The sequence below is a fragment of the Pelophylax lessonae genome (assembly GCF_965119305.1).
Source record: "Pelophylax lessonae genome assembly, chromosome: 6".
In the NCBI taxonomy this organism is placed as follows: Eukaryota; Metazoa; Chordata; class Amphibia; order Anura; family Ranidae; genus Pelophylax; species Pelophylax lessonae.
In genome coordinates this window covers 330,845,294-330,865,267 of record NC_138773.1, presented here as the reverse complement: position 1 = coordinate 330,865,267, position 19,974 = coordinate 330,845,294, and the positions used below count along the sequence as shown (strand labels likewise).

General features: G+C 41.3%; 2 protein-coding genes across 2 annotated transcripts in view; both read left to right on the top strand.

Moving 5' to 3' along the window:
* Positions 1 to 19,974, top strand: part of LOC309558766 (protein mono-ADP-ribosyltransferase PARP14-like) — a 343,037-nt gene that overhangs the window by 38,327 nt on the left and 284,736 nt on the right. The window lies entirely within an intron of this gene.
* LOC309557749 (protein mono-ADP-ribosyltransferase PARP14-like) overlaps positions 1 to 19,974 on the top strand; it is a gene marked incomplete at its 5' end in the record, with an annotated part of 85,156 nt that overhangs the window by 17,157 nt on the left and 48,025 nt on the right. Inside the window, 3 exons of the mRNA XM_082260517.1 lie at positions 1,735 to 1,971; positions 8,881 to 9,102; positions 12,200 to 12,275. Coding sequence (XP_082116643.1) covers positions 1,735 to 1,971; positions 8,881 to 9,102; positions 12,200 to 12,275 — 535 coding nt within the window. The remainder of the gene's footprint in view (positions 1 to 1,734; positions 1,972 to 8,880; positions 9,103 to 12,199; positions 12,276 to 19,974) is intronic.

The following is a 19,974-nucleotide window of genomic DNA, read 5'->3' as shown; positions in this document are numbered from 1 at the left end:
GACTTTTATGATTCAGATGGGGGTAGGAATGGTTAGAACCTCTGTCGAATCTTTCTTACTGTCCAAGTTTGATGGTAGGAAGTGAGGGGAATCTGCCCAACAGAGACACAGACAGCAATAAAATATAACAAAGGTTCTCACTCTTTCCAAATCTGTTTACATGCTTCTTTTGGAGAATTTTTTCTCCAAACTGGACAGCAAGGGAATTTCCACAGCTGGACCCAAACAGCAGAGGAAACCTGACAGAGATGTCACCCTTTCCATAAATAGGAATACACTGGTGCTGTTACAAGCTGTATATCAGCCTTTATCAACCAGGATGTAGTGGATCCCTTGGGTCCTTCCAGAGGTTACTACGGGTTCTTTGACTGATAAGCAAGTAACCACTGACACCAATGACCTTTTTAGCTAAGGAACATTCTTCCCACTGATCGCCTATGTAAGGTTCATATGTAGATACAGTAAATATTGCCCCTAAGACCTCACACTTATTTCAAGGGTTCCTCCATGATAAAAATGTTGAGAAGGACTCATGTGGTGTGGTATACATGTGTACATTGATGCCCTAATTAGAAAATATAATAGTACAAGGAAGAAATTCATAATTACATATTTGTTATTGTAGCACCCTCCTAGTCAGGTGCTAGATAGCAGACATAGTTTTGGCTTTCTCTGCTTAACAGAAAAGCAGTAGGTAAAGCATTTGTTCTCTCTGCTTATTAGAGAGCTGGATCTGCTAGTTAGGCCTGCTAAGTGTGTCCAGTGTGTATTCATGTTATCTGAGGGAGTGTCCCCACTGTATCCAATGGAGGGGTACATTGGATAGTAGAGAAAACCCAGCCAATGATGCACAGGCTTTTGTAACTGTCCCAGTGGGTTGGCACAAAGAAGAGGTGCATCCTGGGATAGGGTATAAAAGCCAAGGGCACATGAGGCAGGGGGTCTTTGGACGGGAAGCCAGGTCCCGGAAGGAGGGTGACGGATGTCTCTCCTTCTGTTGCTGTGGATGGTGGTCACAGGCGGTCGGCCTTGTGAGCCAGGAGTGTGGGGCTGAATCCGGAGGTCCAGGAAAGCTGAAAAGTGGAGTTTAAGGCAGAGTGACTCTGGAAAAACAGTGTCCGTGAGTACAGAGAAGCTTGCCGGGGGTCTGCCCAAGAAGGGGACCACTCCAGAGGATAGAGTCAATGGACTGGTATCAGCCCACATGGTAGGAGAGAAAGGGGGTGCCAAGTTTAGAACCCTGAAGAGATAATTCAAGCTGGAACACTTCAAGTATTAAAGTATCTTCACTTCAGTGGCAAGGTGAAGCAGCGGCCTTGCTGCATACTAAGTCAGTTGTCCTCAGCATTGTGAATAGTTATCAGTTGGAATATCCCACTCATTCCTTCTCCTATCCCAGTTATATAAAAAACTACAAAACAACATCCCCCTGGACTGTTCATTGTCTGAGCCAAGCATTTTAAGTGATACGTTTCCATAGACTGTTGCTACGGGTAACCCAGTGGAATCCAGAAAGTGAAATTCTCAGCAGTCCCCTAGGGGGCAGTGCTACATTATAATAAATAGTACCTCTAGTTTTTTATGTTTTTCTTCTTGCGTTTTGGGTCTGGAACAAACTACAATTACAAAGGTTGTTATTTGGCCCCTCATCAATTTGAAACCAATAAACTCTTAAGATATTCATTTTTATAATGAACATCACTTCGTAATGTTTGTCATCTCTTTCCATGGCAGACGGATGTCATCGTGAACAGTGTAGGAGCCGATCTGAACCTGAGTATTGGTGCCGTATCCAAAGCTTTGCTGAGTCGGGCTGGCTCTAATATGCAGAAGCTCCTGAACGATGCAAGTCTCGGCTCTCCGGGGGCGCCAGGATCCGTGTTCAGCACTGATGGCTGCAATCTCAACTGTCAAGAGGTTCTTCATGTTATGGCCATTCTATGGGACAATGGACAAGGAATGTCAGAAAAGGTAACTTCAGCCATGGAGAGTGTGGTGGGAAATTAATTCAGGCTGATTTAAAAAAGAACTAAAAGCCTGATCACTTTGTAAAGGGAAATTTTCACTTAGCTTAGGGAATGTGACAAAAAATGCAATACCCAATCACATGCTAGAAAATTAGAAAGCTTAGGGCATGATTGGATGATTGAAGTCAACACAACTTCACCTCATTCACAAAGCTAAGTACAAACCCGATTCCAAAAAAGTTGGGAGACAGCAGTGGCGACAGAGCGGACCAGAGAGTCAGTGCGGGGACAGAGCAGCAGCGGAGGAGACAAGGACCTGACAGGACCGGGACCAGACCGAGACCGAGGGACCGAGGGAACAACTGATCTGTTCGCTGGTAGGGGGGTGGGCTGGTGGGGGACTACAAGTACAAACTACATACAAGTACAAAACTACAAGCAATACAGGTTACTAAGGGGCTACTATAGACTGAAAGGTGCTCTGCGACTGACAACGGTGCTGAGTATCTTGCGACTGGTGGGTATCTGCGACTGGTGAGTATCTGCGACTGGTGAGTATCTTGCGTCTGGTGAGTATCTTTGCGCCTGTTGGGTATCTTTGCGACTGGTGAGTATCTTAGTGACTGGTTAGTATATTAGCGACTGGGAGTACCCCAGGTTTAGTACCAGGGGAGATAGAGGTAGTGTAGGTAAGGAAGAGCAGGTCGTTAATATTATCCCCATAGAGTAGAGGGTAATAATGTCCGACAGGATTGGGGATGCCACTCAGTGCACTTCTTGCGGCATGTATGCGTTCCTTGATGAACCAATCGAGGGCGAATACTGCTGTGCAGGATGTGAGCGACTTGTTGCTCTGGAAGCCCACATCGTGGATCTAGAGAACACAGTGGCAAGACTGCGTGCCATTTACAACCTGGAAAGGAGCTTGGACATTACCCATCAGGCGCTGGCAGGGGCCAGCATAGAGGAGGAAGGAGTGGAGGAGACGCAAGCAGCAGAGGTACGCAGCTGGGTGACCGTTAGGAATGTTAGGGGGAGGAGTGTCAGGGAGGCCAGTCCTGAGTTGGTTCACCTTAACATATTTGCCGAGTTGCAGGTTGAGGGGGATATCAACTCAGGGGTGGCAGAGCTGGAGCAGGCGTCCCCCCCCCTGGCTACCAGGAGAGGGGTGCCTCCAGGAAGAAGGGGGGCCGTAACTCAGGAAAGGTTAGACATGCTGTGGTAGTGGGCGACTCAATTATTAAGAGGACAGAGAGGGCAATCTGTAAGAAAGATCTCGGTAACCGAACAGTTTGTTGTTTACCGGGCGCCCGCGTTCGGCACATCGCAGATCTGGCAGACAGATCTTATTGTGTGGGGCTGGGGATGACCCAGTGGTCATGGTGCATGTGGGCACTAATGACAAAGTTAAAGGTAGGTGGAGGATCCTAAAGAACGATTTCAGGGACTTAGGTAATAGATTGAGGAAAAGGACCTCCTAGGTGGTTTTCTCTGAAATACTGCCTGTACCTCGAGCCACACAGGAGAGGCAGAAGGAGATTAGGGAACTTAACAAGTGGCTGAGGAATTGGTGTAGGAAGGAGGGGTTTGGGTTCCTGGAGAACTGGGCTGACTTCTCAGACGGCTACCGGCTCTTTAGTAAGGATGGGCTGCATCTTAATGGGGACGGTACAGCTCTTTTGGGGAGAAAGATGGCCACCAAGTTGGAGGGGCTTTTAAACTAGGAGACGGGGGGGAGGGCTCAGAAGTAGAGTCAGTCAGGAGGGAGCAGAGGACTGAAGGCAGTTGTAGGGTCAGCAGTGACAGTAGGTCCACAACGTCAATTGGCAGCTCTGTGCGGGAAAACCTCAGACCAAACAGGAATAAACATAACCACCAATCACGTTTAACTTCCGTGAAACTAAGAGGGGAATATGCTAATGCCAGGAGCCTAGCTAATAAAATGGATGAGTTGGAAATGTTAGTATGAGGATGAGGAGGACATAGACCTTGTGGGAATAACAGAGACTTGGTTCGACCCCTCACATGACTGGCTGGCCAATATCCAAGGGTATTCGGTGTACCAGAAGGACAGGGTAGGAAAAAGAGGGGGAGGGGTATGTCTCTATGTCAAGAACAATATAAAGGTGATAGAAAGGAGTGACATTATGGATGGGATGAGCATGGATTTAGAATCTGTGTGGGTTGAACTCCATAGGGAAGGAGAAAAGGGAAAAGTAGTTGTGGGGGTTTGCTATAGGCCACCCAACCAAGGGGAGGAGGTAGAGCAGGAATTTTTAGCACTTTTGGGTAAAGTGGCAAGATTGGGATCAGTCATCATATTGGGGGACTTCAATTATCCCGACATTGACTGGGATGAGGGGACTCACAGAAGGCCCGTCTATTCACGGAAACCTTACAGGATAATTACATGTCACAGTTGGTGGATTCTCCTACTAGAGAAAACGCAGTCCTGGATCTATTGATCACTAATGACCCAGACATAATCTCGGAGGTTGGAGTCCAGGACTACCTGGGCTCTAGCGATCACAGGATGATCACATTTAGTATAAAAAACAATATAACAAGGCAAGTGGGGAACATAAGAACCCTAAACTTCAGAAGGGCAAACTTTCCAAAATTATACTCATTGATGGAAAGGGTAAACTGGGACCAAACCCTGGGATCCCTGACCACAGAGGAAAAATGGGAATGCTTTAGGAACATATTAAGCAAATGCATCTCGCAGTGCATTCCTATGGGAAATAAATTTAGAAGAGACAAAGCCAAACCTGGCTGGCTAAACCGTAGCGTTAAAAAACTTATTAGGGGAAAAAAATTGGCCTTCAAGAAATACAAATCAGAGGGCACAGTATTGGCTTTCCAGCAATACAAGGAGGCAAATAAGAAAAGTAAACAAGAAATCAAGATGGCTAAAATCAACTTTGAGAGACAAATAGCGGAGGATAGTAAAAAAAAACCCAAAGAAATTCTTTAAATATATCAACAGCAAAAAAGCTAGGGCTGAGCATATTGCACACATAATTAGCGATGATGGGGGGATGGTTACAGAGGACACTGAAAAAGCAACCGTGCTGAATGCTTTTTTCTTGTCAGTATTTACACAGGAAAAGGAGGGGTACACTGACCATGACTGTATGGGGTACACTGACCATGACTGTATGGGGTACACTGACCATGACTGTATGGGGTACACTGACCGTGACTGTATGGGGTACACTGACCATGACTGTATGGGGTACACTGACCATGACTGTATGGTTAGTAGTAATACACAGGACTTGTCACTATGGCTAACAGAGGGTGAAATCAGGGAAAGGCTGGACAAACTATATCGTAGAGTATGCTAAAGACAACAACATCATCAGCAGTAATCAGCACGGGTTTACAAATGGGCGTTCTTGTCAAACCAATCTCTTAGCATTCTACGAGGAGGTGAGCTGTGAGCTAGATAGGGGCAAACCAGTGGATGTGGTGTACTTGGATTTCGCTAAGGCGTTTGATACAGTTCCCCACAAGCGCTTAATTGATAAAATAAGGTCTGCAGGTATCGACAGCAGGGTTTGCTCTTGGATACGGAACTGGCTAAAAGGCCGTGTCCAAAGGGTGGTAATAAACAAACGCACACTCAGACTGGTCTGAGGTAGTAAGCGGGGTCCCCCAAGGCTCAGTCCTGGGACCAACCTTGTTCAATTTATTCATAAACAGCATTGAGGACGGGATCAGGAGTTCTATATCAGTTTTTGCAGATGACACAAAATTGGGCAGGGCAATAACAGCACAGCATGAAGCAGATATCCTACAGAATGACCTGGACAAAATAACGGAGTGGGCAACGACATGGCAAATGAGGTTTAATGTGGAGAAGTGTAAGGTTTTGCACTTGGGGACTAAAAACATAAAAGTACAATACACGTTAGGAGGGGAACCCTTGGGGGAATCAAAAATGGAGAAAGATCTGGGAGTCTTGGTTGATGATAGATTAGGCAACAGCATGCAATGTCAAGCGGCAGCTGCCAAAGCCGGCAGAATATTAGCATGCATAAAGAAAGGGATGTATTCCAGAGATAAGACTATAATCCTTCCACTTTATAAAACTCTGGTCCGACCGCATCTGGAGTATTCCGTCCAGTTCTGGTCGCCAGTCCTCAGGAGAGATGTGTTGGAGCTGGAGAGAGTCCAGAGAAGGGCAACTAAACTGATTAGGGGATTGGAGGACCTTAACTATGAAGAGCGTCTGCAATCGCTCGATTTATTCTCCCTGGAGAAGAGACGTCTGAAGGGGGACATGATAGCAATTTATAAATATCTTAATGGGGATCTCAGCTTAGAAAAAAAACTGTTAATTCGAAGGAATTGCATGAGGACTCGAGGACATACAATGCGATTAGAGGAGAAGCGTTTTAACCTCAGGCAACGTGGGGGGTTCTTTACTGTTAGGGCTACAAGATTGTGGAATTCTCTACCACAAGAGGTGGTTTCTGCGGGAAGTATGGTGGCTTTCAAAAGACTCTTAGACTTACATCTCAAGGATCAGAACATTCAGGGCTATGTGAGATGATTACAGCCACACATACACCTACACAGGGGGAACTGGATGGACTATTGTCTTTATTCAACCTCACCTACTATGTAACTATGTACAAATTGTGAATAAAAACAGAATGCAATGATGTGGAAGTTTCAAATTTCAATATTTTATTCAGAATACAACATAGAGGACGTATCAAATGTTTAAACTGATAAAATGTATAATTTTAAGGGAAAAATAAGTTGATTTTAAATTTTATGGCATCAACACATCTCAAAAAAGTTGGGACAAGGCCATGTTTAGCACTGTGTGGCCTCCCCTCTTCTTTCTATAACAGTCTGCAAATGTCTGGGGACTGAGGAGAAGTTGCTGAAGTTTAGGAATAGGAATGTTGTCCCATTCTTGTCTAATTCAGGCTTCTAGTTGCTGTCTTAGGTCTTCTTTGTGGCATCTTCTTCTTTATGATGCGCCAATTGTTTTCTATGAGTGAAAGGTCTGGACTGCAGGCTGGGCATTTCAGTACCCGGATCCTTCTTCTACGCAGCCATGATGTTGTAATTGATGCAGTATGTGGTCTGGCATTGTCATGTTGGAAAATGCAAGGTCTTCCCTGAAAGAGACGACGTCTGGATGGGAGCATATGTTGTTCTAGAACTTGGATATACCTTTCAGCATTGATGGTGCCTTTCCAGATGTGTAAGCTGCCCATGCCACACGCACTCATGTAACCCCATACCATCAGAGATGCCGGCTTCTGAACTGAGCGCTGAGAACAACTTGGGTTGTCCTTGTCCTCTTTAGTCCGGATGACATGGCATCCCAGTTTTCCAAAAAGAACTTCAAATTTTGATTCGTCTGACCACAGAACAGTTTTCCACTTTGCCACAGACCATTATAAATGAGCCTTGGCCCAGAGAAAACGCCTGCGCTTCTGGATCATGTTTAGATATGGCTTCTTTTTTGGCCTATAGAGTTTTAGCCGGCAACGACGAATGGCACGGTGGATTGTGTTCACCGACAATGTTTTCTGGAAGTATTCCTGAGCCCATGTTGTGATTTCCATTACAGTAGCATTCCTGTATGTGATGCAGTGCCGTCTAAGGGCCCGAAGATCACCGCCATCCAGTATGGTTTTCCAGCCTTGACCCTTACACACAGAGATTGTTCCAGATTCTCTGAATCTTTGGATGATATTATGCACTGTAGATGATGAGAACTTCAAACTCTTTGTAAATTTTCTCTGAGAAACTCCTTTCTGATATTGCTCCACTATTTTTCGCGCAGCATTGGGGGAATTGGTGATCCTCGGCCCATCCTGACTTCTGAGAGACACTGCCACTCTGAGAGGATCTTTTCATACCCAATCATGTTGCCAATTGACCTAATAAGTTGCAAATTGGTCCTCCAGCTGTTCCTTATATGTACATTTAACTTTTCCGGCCTCTTATTGCTACCTGTCCCAACTTTTTTTGGAATGTGTAGATCTCATGAAATCCAAAATGAGCCAATATTTGGCTGACATTTCAAAATGTCTCACTTTCAACATTTGATATGTTATCTATATTATATTGTGAATAAAATATAAGTTTATGAGATTTGTAAATGAGTCCATTCCTTTCTTACTCACAATTTGTACAGTGTCCCAACTTTTTTGGAATTGGGTTTGTAAAAATTTCCTTGGAAAGTGGAAATTAATTAAATTGGAGGAATGTGTTTTATAACGTGGATCTTTAGGAGGAATTTAAGCCACACTCCAGAGGTTCTTCCAACCCTTTCCTACTAAATTCAGAAAAAGTATGGCTGGAGTTCCTCTTCGTCTTTTAAGAAGAAAATTTCAATACTTCCCATGGAGCCACATAGACATAAATTTGGACCATTTTTCTGTCTTGCAGCATTGGGGTCCTCAGTTTGAATCCCAACCAGGACAATCTTTGCATGGAGTTTCTCCTTGTGCTTGTGTGGGTTTCCACTGGGTACTCCGGTTTCCTTCGACACCTCAAAGACATGCTGGTAGGTCAGTTGGCTTACCTGAGTGCACCCAAAATGGCTGCTTTACCTCCTAAACCCTTTTTAGTCCCCAAAAAGAAAGCACTATAGAATTACAAATTGAATATGTGTAATAGGGAGTGGTGGGGAGAGATTCTATGAATTCCCTAAAAAAGAATTACACTATGCCAAGGCATTATCCCTCAGTATCAAATATTGGAATAGCAGAACCCACCCCTCTTACTCCCTCATAGATTATGCCTGGCACCCTCAAATCCCTCTGTTTCTACCCCTACTTCTCCTGAGGGAGTATGAGGGGTGTGTTCTCCTATTACAAATTAAATGTCTTTTTTTCTTGCCCAGAGTTACACTTCAATCTCGGACTCTCTGTTTCAGATTCTTCGCACAATTATTAAAGACTGTTTGGCGCTGGCAGAGAAGAACCATCGGACCTCAATATCTTTCCCAGCTATTGGAACCGGCACTCTTGGCTTTCCGAAGGATTTGGTTGCATTTATAATGTTTGATGAGATTTCCCAGTTTAACTGCAAAAACAAAGTTCAGAGTCTTCAAGAAGTTCATTTGGTCCTTCACCCCAGTGACAGGGACACCATCAAGGTAACGGAGATCTCATGTTTATAGTGATACTCTTATTCTAGAGGTTGAATATTCCCGCATGGCCATTGGGGTGGTGAGGTGTCCATTTCCTCGTCCCCAGCTGGCTCAGAGCCATCAATAGGTGTATGGAGATGGAGATGGAGATGGAGATGGAGATGGAGATGGAGATGGTGCTGTGTAGGACCTGTTGGGAAGAGTTCCATCTGAATGACACTAAAGGGATGAGGAATTAAACATAAGCAGAATGAAATAATTAATTTCGTTTTGATTCGTTATTTACATACGTTTGTTTAAATTGTTTACGGAATTGGTTTCATTTATTCGAATTCCAATCGATTCAATTTTTTTTCGAATTCCATTAGGATTCAAATCTATTTCCAATTGAATTGCTATTGAATCGAATTCCATTCTAAATCAAATTTATTCTATTTGAAATTCAAATTTTGGAAGATGGTTATATTCTTTCTATTCCATTCTCTTCTATTGTTTTTTTCTATTAAAAATAGTTTTATTTTCTATTCTTTTCTTTTAGTTTCTATTATATTATATTCTTTTCCATTCTCTTAAAATGTATTCTATTTGAAATCCAAAATTTCAGAAAACGGTTCTATTGGTATACTCTTTCTATTCTATTCTACTCTATTCTATTTTATTGTTTATTCTATTCTGTTCTTTTCTATTCTATTATTTTATTTTCTATTCTGTTATTTTCTATTCTATTTTAATTCAAATTTATTATATTCAATATTTGAAATTTCAGAAGATGGTTATATTCTTTCTATTATAGTCTATTCTGTTCTATATTTAATTATACTCTATTCCTTTATTTTCTATTCTGTTTTATTTTATGATGTTCTTTTATTTTCTATTCTTTTTTGTTCTGTTTTACTCTAGTCTTTTATTTTCTATTCTATTTTTTTCTATTTATTGATTTTCTATTCTGCTCTGTTTTACTGTATTATATTCTGTTCTTTTATTTTTATTATATTCTTATCTATTGTATTCCTTTATTTTCTCTTTTATTTTATTCTCAGCAGAAACCCCGAATTTGATTCGAAAACAGTTTGAATTTAAATTTCACTCAAAGTATTTAAATTTGATTGGAAAAACTATTCGAATTTGATTTGAAAACTATTCGAATTTTGTCCAAAAGTTTGATTTGTTATTTAGTTTGTTTTACTCTATTTTCTATTTTTCTCTCTTCTTTTATTTTCTATTCTGTTCTGTTTTACTGTATTATATTCTATTATTTTATTTTTTTATTATATTCTATTATATTCTTATCTGTTATATTCCTTTATTTTCTATTTTATTTTATTCTCTGCAAAAACTTGAATTTGATATGAAAACTGTTTGAATTCAAATTCAACTTGAAAAGTATTTGAATTTGTTCCGAAAAACAATTCAAATTTGATTAGAAAACTATTTGAATTCAAATTTCTTCCAAAATTTTGACTTGTTATTTAGTATTTAGTTTATTATTCAACTCGAAAAGTATTTGAATTTGATGCGAAAAACGATTCGAATTAGAATTTCATCAAAAATTACGATTTGTTATTTCAAATTCATTTAAATTCGTTACTATTGCAATTTGGAAATTGGGATACAACTGATTTTCCGAATAACAAAAAATTTGTTCTGAAATTTGTTTGGAACAAAATGTTTGTTTTACTCTATTCTTTTATTTTCTATTCTGTTCTGTTTTACTGTATTATGTTCTTTTATTTTTATTATATTCTTATCTATTGTATTCCTTTATTTTCTCTTTTATTTTATTCTCTGCAGAAACCCGAATTTGATTCGAAAACAGTTTGAATTTAAATTTGACTCAAAGTATTTAAATTTGATTGGAAAAACTATTCGAATTTGATTTGAAAACTATTCGAATTTTGTCCAAAAGTTTGATTTGTTATTTAGTTTGTTTTACTCTATTTTCTATTTTTTTTCTCTTCTTTTATTTTCTATTCTGTTCTGTTTTACTGTATTATATTCTATTATTTTATTTTTTTATTATATTCTATTATATTCTTATCTATTGTATTCCTTTATTTTCTATTTTATTTTATTCTCTGCAAAAACTTGAATTTGATATGAAAACTGTTTGAATTCAAATTCAACTTGAAAAGTATTTGAATTTGATTCGAAAAACAATTCAAATTTGACTAGAAAACTATTTGAATTCAAATTTCTTCCAAAATTTTGACTTGTTATTTAGCATTTAGTTTAGTATTCAACTCGAAAAGTATTTGAATTTGATGCGAAAAACAATTCGAATTAGAATTTCATCAAAAATTATGATTTGTTATTTCAAATTCATTTCAATTCGTTACTATTGCAATTTGGAAATTGGGATACAACTGATTTTCCGAATAACAAAAAATATGTTCTGAAATTTGTTTGGAACAAAATGGTTGTTTTACTCTATTCTTTTATTTTCTATTCTGTTCTGTTTTACTGTATTATATGCTATTCTTTTATTTTTTATTATATTCTATTATATTCTTATCTAGTATATTCCTTTTTTTTCCAATTGTTTTTATTCCTTGCGAAAAATTCGAATTCAATTAGAAAACTGTTTGAATTCAAATTTGACTCGAAAAGTATTTGAATTTGATTAGAAAAACTATTCGAATTTGATCCGAAAACTATTCGAATTTTGTCCAAAATTTTGATTTGTTATTTTCGGATTGCTTTCAATACGTTACTATTGTAATTCTGAAATTTGGATACATCCGATTTTCTGAATAATGAAAAATTCATCCGAATTTCAATTCGGAACAAAATGAATCGCGCATTTCTATGAGGAATTGTAGCCTTGCATCCTGCAGTAATATCAGATGACAAATAATGAGGGAGATGATAGTGGAGGATTGGACAGGAGACAAGGACAGGATAATATGCATGATGGCTACAAACAAAACCATGGCTTACTAGAGACTCTTTATAGAAGGTATCTCTGTGGTGCACAAGATTATAGAAAGCCTCTCCCTCATCCTACCAGACCCCGCCCACCTCAATTCCAAACTCACATTAGATGGATCCCATAAATTTTTTTCTTGCTACATAACGGACATTTTCTTGTGTTATGTATTTCCAGGCATTTACAAGTCAACTGGAAAAGGACGCTGCCACTAGCGGGGTCACCAACAGGCAGTCGGCTGGGACGGGGTCAAGTACGTTTATGTAATATGAATCTTTGTCTACTAGAAGAAGTTTATTTCCTCAAACCTTTCCGCATATTTTATAATATAGAAAGGAAGCTTCATATCAGATTCTAATTTATTTTATACTGTATGACCAAAAGTCTGTGAACCCCCAACCATCACACCTACATGAGCTTGTTGAACATCCCATTCCATAAGGGGTTGTACACCCCACCTCCCCCTCGTGGTCTCCACTTCTCTGGGAAGACTTTCCACAAGATTTTGATGGTCACAAAAAGCTAGTTTCCAAAGTTTGAAGGTAATGATATAAGAAGGAGCGGTATCTGTCCATAAAGATATAGTGAAAGTCCACAGAGGGACTCCCCCCCCCCCCCCCCCCCGTGTACAAAGCTAGCTTCATAAAGACATGGTTTGACCAGCTTGATGGGGAGGAACTCGAGTGACCTGTACAGAGCCCTGACCTCAAGCCTATTGAAGAAGACCTTTAGGATGAACTGTAGTCCAGATTAGACCTTGGGGGGGGGGGGGGGAATTTATGCCCAGATTGTGAACCAGGTCTTTTTTAGTGCCCAAGGTGGGGCTCAACATATGAGCCAGGTCTTCTCATCCAACATCACAAATGGCACAAATTCCAAAAGACACCCTCAAACAGTGGGGGATGTTAACAACCACAAAGTGGGCAACTCCATATTAATGGCCACGGCTGAACTCAATAATACTGACCATGGTTTTTGGAGTTAGATGACCTGATCCATAACAACATGGTGTGACCAGTCTGGTGTGGAGGAACACACAGAGCCCTGACCTCAACCCTACGAAACACCTTTAGGATGAATTGAAACACAGATGGTGGGCCAGGTCTTCTCATCCAACATTAGTACCTGACCTCACAGGAGGGCACAAATTACTACAGACACCATCAAAATCTTGTGAAAGTCCACAGAGGGACAAGGGGGGAATTGGGACTATGCGATACCAAATAAATAAACTATGATAGAAAATGTAAATGTAAATATTGAAAATCGATATTCTAAGAAAGATTTTTTTTTAGTACAATACACAGTAAAATACATCAATGAAGATCATTGTTGAGTAGGGTAAAAAACCATGAAAGCATACAAAAGGACATTAAAGCGGAGTTCCGGGCAGAAAATCATGCCTTTTACATTTTATGGCATCCGCTTCCTTATCCTTCCATGAGCAAGAATTGGATATTCCCGGGGGTTTTTTTTTTTTTACTTACCTTTACAGAGGAGAATATACTCACCTTGGCATCCACATCCTCCTTCCTTGGCCGCACGGCCCGCGCCGTCACTTCCTGTCCCGCAATGCGTCCTGGGAGCTCTTACTCGTCGCTACCAGGATGCAATGGGCAATGACGTAGGCGGCCGGCCGCTCCTCTCATCGCGTTATTTCCAAACAGGAAATGACGCGATGTTAGGCGGAGCTGCCGTCCCTATGGAAATCCAGTACTATGTCGATCGTATAGTACTGGGCATGCGTGAGATTTCACGCTGTATTCACCGGCCTCCTCCCACCAGAAGCAGGAAGCAGGGTAGACATTTCCCCACTAAGGACTCGTGTAACCCGGACAAAGATGGCGGCGCTCTGCAAAAATTATATAAAGTAAGATTTTAGGATTTATAGCAGGGGGGGAGTACCGCGCTTTAAAGGTGCTTAGTGCCTAGTGCTTAGTGCATATTATTCATACATATATTTACTTTCAGTGTTAATTAAATATTAATAATATAAATTCCTATATACTTAAATAAAATTTTGCAGTGTATCAATAAATTAATATCTCTCCAATATATAAATATTTCTTATAAGCGATGTAAAATTTAGTGCTTCATACAATCCAAAAAAATATATATATAAAAATATTATAAATAAAGTGCCCGTGATAAATTTATGTGCTTTTAAACCATCAATAAATATATCATTCAAAAAGATCATAAAGTGCCAAAGTGTCTTTAAATATAAGTTCAATAAATAAATAGATCAATAAATAAAGCTGTGTATGTTCAAATCACTCTTCTTTCCCAAAATCACATGCAGGTGCTCTTCCATGCAGTGGCCACTAGGTGTCCTAAGCGCTCACCTCAATTGCCTTTACAAACAGCTTTGTGTTATTTTGCTCACATGTGGTATTTCCTCCTTCTCTATGGCATGAAGGTCCGGTTTTAATACCTCAAATTCTCCTCTATAGATCGATATTCCAAGGGGCATGTATGGAGCCTTTGTATCTCCAAAATAAATGGGCCACAATAGTGAAATACCGTTTGGTAATTTATTAACGAAAAAGACTTAAATAACAGACTCACATTGTACTCCGTCTTTCCAAATGCATAACACTCTCAATGCCGCTACGTCACTTCCGGTTTGGCGTCCTACGCGTTACGCTGCGTGCCCACACAGCTTCTTCCAGGGATACCAACCCATCAAGATTTTAGGATTGCCTAACTGTTATTTAACAGTATAAACCAGGATTAGCTGATATATAAAGGTCGGTGGGTCACTGTTTGGGAGGTATTAAAAAAAAAAAAAACGATTCTGTGGCCGGAACTCCGCTTTAATGTATATATACGGGAAATTTCCTAATATAGAGACAATTACAGATGTCAGAGATAGTGGACACAGAGGCCCCCGACGCATTTCAACCTGAAGTCTTCTTCTGGGGGTAGATGTCCACTTTACACAGTTATAGTGAATAGATCAACATATAAAAAAAATCTGTATATATGGTCAGGAAACCAACTGTGTGTCAGAGAGTCCAAGAGGACCTCAAAGGGATGACAGCCAAAGTTCTCAAAAACCGCACAAGGGATCAAGAAGCAAAGAGGCGGCAAGATCTCAGATTCTGTAGTTAGACCACACAGCGGAAGTGAGTCTTCCCCTAGTAGGGCTTCTTGATCCCTTGTACGGTTTTGGGACAGATCTGGCGAAGGGTACAGAAACATTTCTGCAGCATTGAAGGTCCCAATGAGCACAGTGGCCTCCATCATCTGTAATTGGAAGAAGTTTGGAACCACCAGGACTCTTCTTAGAGCGGCCGCCCGGCCAAACTGAGCGAACGGGTGAGAAGGGCCTTAGTCAGGGAGGTGACCAAGAACCCGATGGTCACTCTGACAGAGCTCCAGCATTTCTCTTTGAAGAGAGAACCTTCCGGAAGAACAACCATCTCTGCAGCACTCCATCAATCAGGCCTGTATAGTAGAGTGGCAAGATGGAAGAAACTCCTCAGTAAAAGTCACATGACAGCCCACCTGGAGTTTGCCAAAATGCACCCGAAGGACTCTCAGATCATAAGAAACAAAATTCTCTGCTCTGATGAAGCAAATATTGAACTCTTTGGCCTGAATAGCAAGCGTCATGTCTGGAGGAAACCAGGCACCGCTCATCACCTGGCCAATACCATCTCTACAGTGAATCATGGTGGTGGCAGCATCATGCTGTGGGGATCTTTTCCAGCGGCAGGAACTGGGAGACTAGTCAGGATGGAGGGAAAGATGAATGCAGCAATGTACAGAGACATCCTTGATGAAAACCTTCTCCAGAGCGCTCTGGACCTCAGACTGGGGTGAAGGTTCATCTTCCAACAGGACAACGACCCTAAGCACACAGCCAAGATAACAAAGGAGTGGCTACGGGACAACTCTGTGAATGTCCTTGAGTGGCCCAGACAGAGCCCAGACTTGAACCCGATTGAACATCTCTGGAGAGATCTGAAAATGGCTGTGCACCGACCCTCCCCCATCCAACCTGATGGAGCTGGAGAGGTCCTGCAAAGAAGAATGGGAGAAACTTCCCAAAAATAGGAGTGCCAAGCTTGTAGCATCATACTCAGAAATACTGGAGGCTGGAATTGGTGCCAAAGGAGCTTCACCATAATATTGAGCAAAGGGGGTGAATACTTATGTACATGGGAGTTTTTTTCCTTTTTTATTTCTTAAAAATTTGCAAATACTTTAAACAAACTTCTTTCAGGCTGTCATTATGGGAGATTGTTTGTAGAATTAGAAAATAATGAATTTAATCCATTTTGGTGTAAGGCTGTAACATAACAAAATGTTGAAAAAGTGAAGTGCTGTGAAAACTTTCCGGATTCGCTGTATTCTAGCAGATGTGAGCTTCATATTTACCAGAGTCATTCTGGAGGGGGTATTTTCTGTTGTGCGTATTGTTGGTGTAAGGGTTAAAATATAGGTTCTCCCATATAACTTGCTTGATGGGGACAGCGCCTGGTACTCCCCTATTGTCAGATACATGGTATTACACTGTAATGATGAGCTGTGCATCAACTTGTAGAATGTATAGGGACCCTCTTTATTGGCTATACATGAATGAACTACCCCTAATTGGTAGAAGGGAAAGCCGGTTTCATCCCATTTTGATTGTATTTTTAAGATGAAAAGAGGAACCAATAAATGTAATTTTACTTTCACGATACCTTCTGTGTCTGAGAGCATTATTCCCCAAGCTTCATGTTAGGGGGTGTAAAATGGAGAACATCGGTAAGAGGGAGAAAGTAACCCTTTGAGTTGGCATATCATTTTATTGTATGAAATATAGTTTGTTTTATAATATACAGTTGGGTCCATATACAGTATCTCACATATTTTATTCTTCTCATGTGACAACACGGAAGAAATGACACTTTGCTACAATGTAAAGTAGTGAGTGTACAGCTTGTATAACAGTGTAAATTTGCTGTGTTAAATCTGGTGTTATCGCTCTCACTCTCTCATACTGGTCACTGGAAGTTCAACATGGCATCTCATGGCAAAGAACTCCTGGAGGATCTAAAAAAAAGAGTTGTTGCTCTACATAAAGATGGCCTAGACATAAGAAGATTACCAAGACCCTGAAACTGAGCTGCAGCACAGTTGCCAAGACCATACAGTGGTTTAACAGAACAGGTTCCACTCAGAATAGGCCTCACCATGGTCCACCAAAGTAGTTGAGTACACGTGCTCAGCGTCATATCCAGATGATGTCTTTGGGAAATAGACGTATGAGTGCTGCCAGCATTGCTGCAGAGGTTGAAGGGGGGGGGTCATCCTGTCAGTGCTCAGACAATACGCCGCACACTGCATCAAATTGGTCTGCATGGCTGTCATCCCAGAAGGAAGCCTCTTCTAAAGACGATGCACAAGAAAGCCCGCAAACAGTTTGCTGAAGACAAGTAGACTAAGGACATGGATTACTGGAACCGTCTCCTGTGGTCTGATGACACCAAGATAAACTTATTTGGTGTCAGATGGTGTCAGGCGTGTGTGGGGGCAACCAGGTGAGGAGTACAAAGACAAGTGTGTCTTCCTACAGTCAAGCATGGTGGTGGGAGTGTCATGGTCTGGGGCTGCAGGAGTGCTGCCGGCACTGGGGAGCTACAGTTCATTGAGGGAAACATGAATGCCAACATGTACTGTGACATACTGAAGCAGAGCATGATCCCCTCCCTTCAGAGACTGGGCCGCAGGGCAGTATTCCAACATAACGACCCCAAACACCTCCAAGATGACGACTGCCTTGTTAAAGAAGCTGAGGGTAAAGGTGATGGACTGGCCAAGCATGTCTCCAGACCTAAACCCTATTGAGCATCTGTGGGGATCCTCAAACGGAAGGTGGAGGAGCGCAAGGTCTCTAACATCCACCAGCTCTGTGATGTCATCATGGAGGAGGGGAAGAGGACTCCAGTGACAACCTGTGAAGCTCTGGTGAACTCCATGCCCAAGAGGGTTAAGGCAGTGCTGGAAAATAATGGTGGCCACACAAAATATTGACACTTTGGGCCCAATTTGGACATTGTCACTTAGGGGTGTACTGACTTTTGTTGCCAGCGGTTTAGACATTAATGGCTGTGTGTTGAGTTATTTTGAGGGGACAGTAAATTTACACTGTTATACAAGCTGTACACTCACTACTTTACATTGTAGCAAAGTCTCATTTCTTCAGTGTTGTCACATGAAAAGATAGAATAAAATATTTACAAAAATGTGAGGGATGTATTTACTTTTGTATACTATATATTTAGTCATACTTTTGGCGCTGTATACCACCCGAAGTAAATTAAAACAAAATAATCCAAACTAATTTGAAGTGCAGACTTTCAGCTTTAATTCAAGGGATTGAACATAAATATCAAGTACAAACTTTAGGAACTGCAACCATTTTTATACACAGTCCCCCCATTTTCAGGGGCTCAAATGTAATTGGACAAATGAATATAATCATAAATAAAATGTTCATTTTTAATATTTTGTTGAGAATTCTTTACTGGCAATGACTGGCTGAAGTCTGGAAGCCATGGACAATACCAAAGACTGGCTTTCCTCCTTTCTGATGCTGTGCCAGGCTCTAACTGTAGGTGTCTTCAGTTGTTGTTTGTTTGTGGGTCTTTCCGCTTTTAGTTTTGACTCGGCCATTGCAGAATATTCCCCTTCTTTTCCTTAAAAAGCTCCTGGGTTGTTTTTTTGCAGTGTGTTTTGTAACATTGTCTGTAATGGAACCACGGCCTACAATGTGCTTGTTTGCTTTCGTCGGAATACCGCTTCCTTCCAGTCTTGACCATAGATATCAGATACTACAGCACCCCCCCCCCCCCCATACAAAGCTAGCCGAGACCTAGCTTGTATAGGATCTGGAACATTTATTGAACAAGAATACAGACTTTTTATACACTTGAGAAGTATGTCAGTGACCACCCAAATATTTTCACAAAACATCACACAATGGTTTAGATAACAAGGTAGGGCTGACTCATGGCTAATCCCCCTCTAGCAACTACTATAGCTGATAATGATATAATTAACATGCTAATTATCTTAGCACTTAAACCAGTCTAGGTGAAGTACACAGAATGCTATCAGGCAACCAATAGGTGACAAAATTAACCACCTGGACAATCAGGGATCTCATTACAGGTCAGATTTGCTGACCTCAAACTCCCAAAGAAAAAAAAACACCTAAGTACAGTATAAACCACTGTTTCTCAACCTTTTTCCAGTCGGGCACCCTTGAAAAGTATTTTCAATGCTGAGGCACCCCTGTCCAAGGTCCAGTTCTCGTTACTGTATGTCGCGGAACATGCGCAAAATCACGATTGTTCCTGACACACACACACAAATGCTCTGCTCTTTAGGGTTGTCAATAATTCCTAATGGTACCCCACACTTTGGCAAACATAGGGTGCTTTTGGCGGGGCGTAATTTAAAAAAAAAGGGTCAGGGACTTCTTTCTCTGCATTTCTGCGGGTAGGGAAGCCCATTGCAATGAATGGGCTGCCCTACACGCAGCACGCAGCCATGCAGATGTGAACCAAGGGCTCATTCACATGTCAGGTCGGAGGGGTGGAAAAAAACAAGGTTGAGCTGTTTTTACCACCCCCAACTTCTCCCCCTTTAGCTTCAGAGGCAGCAGCTGGGGGTGTACACATGAGGTGGCATCAGCTGGAGGTATACCCAAGGTGAATGGGGCTGCACTGCAACTACCCCACAACTGTGTGCAGTGCATGGTAGCGTGTAGTGATGTTGCATTTACAGGCTTAAAACAGGTGGGGAGGAGGCAACATATTGCCCGTTTACCGCCTGTAAAATGCCACTGTAAATTGACCTGAGCATAGATTGCTTTTCAGAGGAGCAACAGTCCTTGCTGCTATCACAAACAAGCCCTAAAAAAAAGCATTTCTGATGGTACAGGAATGGGGGGG